This window comes from Pteropus vampyrus, unplaced genomic scaffold (genome assembly GCF_000151845.1).
Source record: "Pteropus vampyrus isolate Shadow unplaced genomic scaffold, Pvam_2.0 Scaffold329, whole genome shotgun sequence".
Taxonomy (NCBI): domain Eukaryota; kingdom Metazoa; phylum Chordata; class Mammalia; order Chiroptera; family Pteropodidae; genus Pteropus; species Pteropus vampyrus.
Window position 1 is genome coordinate 857,451 of NW_011889110.1, and position 5,916 is coordinate 863,366.

Consider the following 5,916-nt stretch of genomic DNA (forward strand, 5'->3'; position numbering starts at 1 on the left):
TGGACCCTGTGAGGAATCAGAACAGAAACTGGAGACAGATCCCAGGAAGTGTCCTTTTGCCTCAGGGTCAAGGTGGAAGCTTCAACCAGGACCTGGGAAATTTAAGGCCGGGGGTTCTCACCTGTTCCCAAACTCACCTGTTCCCAGGAGACAAAAAGCCACACAGCAGAGGAGCACGAAGCTCATGGCAGGGAGAGGCAGGACGGAGACGTTTCCAGCTCTGAGTATTGGGAAGCAGGGCACGGGAACAGGAAATTGTAAGGACCCAGTCAGTGATGTCACTGTCCCTCCTGACTTTCCAAGCTTCAGAGAAAGACACAGCCCCCCTTGTGCCCCTCAAAGGTCTAACCTTCTCCCCTCCTTGGTTGCTCAGGCAGGTATCGCTTCGCTTACTGAGCTGTATGTAGGTCCATTTCAGCAGATGCGGAAACACTTCCCCCTCCTCTTTCCTTCCTGGTTCTTCCTTCTTCCCAGGGCTTACGCTTGCCGTTGTTCAAGGAAGCATCATTCTCCCAATTCAACTGAATATGGAGAACATTCAGAATCCTTTCAAATAAAGAGAATCTAGCCTCCTTGGACGGTTGTGACCCTGTAACGTTTCTCTCTCTCTCTGTTTTTGCGTTTATTCATTTTTTTTTTTTTTTTTAAATTCCGGTCTAGGTAAGCTACGTGATTTAAATATATTCGCCATAAAGTTTGAGAGCTGCTGTTGCTGGCGTTGTTTATTTGTTCGTGTTCAGGGGGCGGCACTACTAACTTGGCTCCAGATTGCCAGCCGCTTTCCTGGCCAATGTTTTCTGGATGCAGATCATTACTGAAAATACCGGCTCAATGCAGGAAGGTATTCACTTAATGCGGGTATGTATTTCAAATAAATACTTAACACCTTCGGTCGTATTTTGAGTTAACTGAAAAGAGTTCATTAAAGAGCTAAGTTTAGCATAACATTAAATGTTCCTGATTTCAGGAGGAACATGTCCGATATTTCAATGAAATAGATTATAAATACAGGGATGGCTTGAAACCCCATCTGACATATCTAAGCGATGCTCATCTGTGGACCTACCATGGCACCCTACACTTATCCTTTCTGCTATATATCACATTGGGAAGGTTTTCAAGTTTAATGTATTTTATTTCGATTATAAAATTGCTAATGTAAAGCAAATTAGATGTATTGGTATAATGAGCCCCTCTCTTCCAGCTTTGATAATTACCAATTTACTGCCTATCTTGTTTACTCGGCATCTACTTCTCTCTCTCCTATGTTATGATGCACGGTTGCTGCTTTATGTAGGAGCACCCAAATACGTCGTACACCCACTGCATATGTTCTCTATGACATATACCTGTCTCTTCTCCCCTCTTCTCTCTCTTTTCCGGTAGAATATTCCATTAATAATACCAATAGAAACACAGATTTATTCCCGTAACTTGCCCCTCCAGGGACTCCGTTAATACAAACAGGATAATAATGAATAATATCATTTTGGGTTTGTCCTTAACGGGAAAAATATCATTGCCCTAAATTGTAATTCTTAAAATCAGCATCATGCTGTTCTGCTGCCCCCTGCTGTAGGCAGTGATTTGAGCCGCAGAGAGATTCGGGACCTGAATATAAACTATTAGTTTGGGGGTCACTTGAGAGAGCAAAGTCTCAGGGCTAGTCCAGTTTGGAGATTTGGAGGTATGAGGCAAGGAGGGGAGACACAGAAATCTCTCTGGGAGCAGAATCTGTGCCAGAGCAGCGGTGGGGGACCATTATCAGAGAAATGAATGAAGAAGACACGTAATCAGATGGGGTGGAGTTGAAAAGACACTCCAATTTCTGGACAACCGAGAGGGTCGTTGACGGCACGAGCTAACATTCTCTGTACTCTGGGAGAACTTGACTCATGTGACTCTCAACTCTGATTTATGGGCCACATTTCCTCTTCTCATTTGTGAACTATTGATCTGTAGAACAAACATCCTTTGGCACAGAGAACGCCAAAGGGGAAATGATCTTTTGCTACTGGTTAGTGCTTTCTGTGTCATAAGAAATGTTTGCCTACCTTGAACTCACAAAGATGTTTTCCTATGTTTTCTTCTAGAAGATTTGTGGTTTTAGTGTTTACACATAGCTCTATGATTCACCTCACGACTGATTTTTATTTAAGGTATCAGATATCAGTAACGTTTAGTTCTTTCCATGTGATTATCCCGTTCCAACACCATTTGTTGAGAAAATTGCTATCTCAACGCATAAAATTTCCAATCCATACACATGCTATATCTTCCCAATTTTAATGTTTTCTTTAATTTCCCTTTGTGAGGTTTTATGATCTTTCATTAAACATCTTTTGCTAAATTTATTCCTGTTATGGATACTGTTTATATAGTATTGTTTCCTGAAGTTAATTTTTTCAATTGTTTGCAGTGTAAAAACACTTGATTTTTTTCTGGAGACCTTGTATCCTGTGATCTTGATAAATTCACTAATTATTTCTACTTGTGGTTCATTGATTCCTTAGGGTTTTCTATATAAATGATTACGTAATCTGAAAATAGTGATAATTTCACTCCTTTCTTTACAATATTTAGAACTTTTATTTCAGTTTTTTCTTGGTCTATCACAGTGGCCGAGAGAGATCGAAATCTCTCTACACGAAATCTCTCTACACAATCTAGAAAACTGGACAACCCCATAAGAGGAAGACTTATGTACTTTCAAGTGAGATTATAGACTTACACAGCAATTCTGAAGGGCCCTCTGCTGGTATTTAGATACATAAAATAACATACACATGTAGTATTCCATGTCTCAGCAATCATGATTCTGCGTATGTAATCCTGTAATCCCAGGTACATAAAACTATATGTACAAGCATTTTCAATGATGGCAGGACATTGGAGGAAAATTGGGTGACTCTTACTGGAGGAATGGGTATGGGGTATCGTGCATCGAGAAGCAACAGACTAGATGTTCATATAGAAAAATGAAGTTTGAGCTGAGCGGAAAAATCTGAGACAGAATGGCATGCATAACAGTGTGGAGTTACACGATTTTAAATACATGACAAGGGGTGCAAACTCCAGGAGCTGGCTCATGGCGGGCTCACGTCCATCTTCTATTTCCCCTGAGACTGCAAACCCAGGTTTAGAAAGAGCTGGGCTGCTCTTTCTTATTGGAGTGGAATGATGACAACTGAATTTTTGACCTTTAGTAACCACCTTATCTTTGTCACGGGGACTGGAGAGAAAGAGAAAGACAGATACAGGGAAACAAACAAACAAACAAACATAAAGCAGACGAGATAAGAGAAGGAACATTGAGAGCTGGAGAGGTAGCGATTCCAGACTCCGGCCCAGTGGGTGTTTTTTTGCTTTTTTTTTGGAATTGTCTGTCCATCACTCCTTGCCTGCTGCTAGACGCCGTTGAGCCTGGTAGCAAATTCCACTGGGGCTTGAGCGAGCTCAGGTTCATTTCTGTTCCTTCCTCCCTTCCTAACACGTCACCTGCTTCCTGGGCCGGGTCCATGGTGAGTTTATGCACTAAGAGGAACTGCTATTTCAGCACTGTGGATTGGCTGCTGGCACAGAAGTACAAGGCTGAGTCTCCTGGTTCTGAGGACCGGATTTCCAGGCTGCAGTGTAAGTTTTGGGAGTTTTGGGAGTTTTGGGAGTTTTGGGAGCAGTTAGCCGAGAATCGCTTCTTGACCAACTCAATTTGATCGAGAATATCTTCGTTCTGAAAGTAAATCAAAAACTTGAACTCTTCGTTCTGGATCTGTTGATACCAGTAAACTGCAGTATGTCCTTTTTGGGGGAGACAATCCATCTTTGCTTTCTGTCCTTTGCCTTTGACCAGATGACTGGGAGTCTGAATGACTTCGGCATCACTAATGCCTGTAAGAGAAGAAAACAGAAGTGTAGACGAAGCCCACGAGGGACCTGGACAAGGGGGTGGCCAACCCAGAACAGGATTTTTCTTTTGTGCTCAGGACTCACCTGCTGCTCCCAAGAGACAAAGGGCTACACAGCAGAGGAGCCTAGAACACATGGTGGCGTCGAAGCCGCAAAAGAATGAGGCTTTCTTATGCCCCTTCGGCAAGCTTCTGGTGACGTGTTCACTTTGCAGACTCATAATCGTCACGAAACTGGGCAAAAACACTTGATGGTATCAGAAGGAAAGCTTTTATTCTAGCTCAGAAAATAAACTAGGTTATATTTTATTCATTTATAAGTATTCATTTATAAATATTCATGTAAAAACATTTTATAGCAATTTTTTACTAACAGAAACAAAGGCATATATTTTTTAGAAACTTAAGAAATAAAGATAAAATGTACCATATCACTGCCAAACATGATCACTGCTAACTGCTAGTGATAGTCTTTCTGGATCTCTCTTTCTCTTTCTCTGTAGATAGATAGATGATAGATAGACAGATAGATGATAGATAGATTAGAGAGATGATAGATGATAGATGATAGATAGATAGAATAAAAATATATCATTAGCAGTTGTCTGAAAAATGCTTTTTATCGTTGATTTGAACATCAGTCTCTAACTCAGAACTAAGCATTGCTTTTGACAATTATCTAATTATCTTTTAATATAATATAAATCCCCGCTCTTATTGTTTTTATAATTCTGAGACTACTTTGCAGAATATTGCATCTTGTTGATATTTCTGGTGTGTTTTAGCCTATTTATTTATTAGTATTTATTTTAGATAACCTTTCTTTTTCTTCCCTTTATTTTAAATAGTGCACTTCATCAATAGTGCACTTCATGACCTATTATTGCTGACTTTTTTCTTCCTTTACACACCTCCATTTCAGGTAAGTAATGTTAACAGCTTAATGTATATCTTCTCATGAATTTCTCCTTACTCATTCAGTCGTTCAGTGAGGTTGTTTTCTCCACGTTAAAATATTGATATTGAACATATACACAAGACTTTGATAACATACCAATGAAATGAGCGCTTGAACAAATAACCCCACTTAGGAAATAAACTATGCAAATGGGGCAATTCTGTATGTGTCTCCTGCGGTATAATTCTTCACTTAGAATTATAAAATTGAGTGTGTATAAAATTTCCATTAAAATATAGATGCGTTTCATTTTAGTTCATTCGCTTTCACTGCTGTATAATTTCTTCATAGAAATACACCGTCATTCATTTATCCGTTCTTCTGTTGGTGTGCATCTGGGTATTTCATAGTTTTTTTGCTATTACAAGGTAGTGTTACACTGAATATTCTTGTACATCTGCCTTGGTTTTTACATATGAGAGTTTCTCTAGAAAAGAATTTCTCAAGAGTGGAATTGTTGGATCGTGGGTATACACATCTTTTTACAGCAGCTTTGTTGAGGTGTAATTGATATACAAAAGAACTGAACATATTTAATATACAGACTTTGATGAGTTTGGGCACATGCCTACACCCATAATGCCACAGAGTCAGGAAAAAGCCAGGTGTTCTAATTTTCATCCCTGGACATTTTCCATGTCACGTGGCCACATTATCGGCTCAGCTCATTCATATTTTGCTATTGTCAAACGCCACAGCTTCCCCACACTTCACACACAGACACCCTCGTCTGTCTCTCCTCCCCACCCCACCACACACACAGATGTCTCAGTCAGGGGAGCTGAGGTTTCCCTCCCCCCACGCCTCCCCCCACAGGGCTCCCCGGGTGCGGGGTGGGTGGGGAGGAGGGGGCTGGTGCAGAGGTTCTTGACTGGGGCTCTGATCTCAGGCCAGCGCTGTGTAACTAGCACCACAGAGGTAGAGGCCGCTGTCTGCAGGCTGAGCACTCGCCACCGTCAGATTGGAGTACTTTAGGTCTGGATGACCGATGGGAAACTTGGTCGCCGTGAAACCTTGTTCGTATTTGACGCTGGAGTCCAGGATAGAAGTCGC

At 41.1% G+C, this 5,916-nt stretch overlaps 1 gene segment (V, D, J or C); it reads right to left on the reverse strand.

The window, feature by feature from the left end:
- Positions 1-3,399: 3,399 nt before the first annotated feature.
- On the reverse strand, positions 3,400-4,398 carry LOC105304123. The segment is given in 2 exon segments: positions 3,400-3,888; positions 3,991-4,194. Coding segments are annotated over 2 exon segments (477 nt in total).
- Between the last annotated feature and the right edge of the window lie 1,518 nt (positions 4,399-5,916).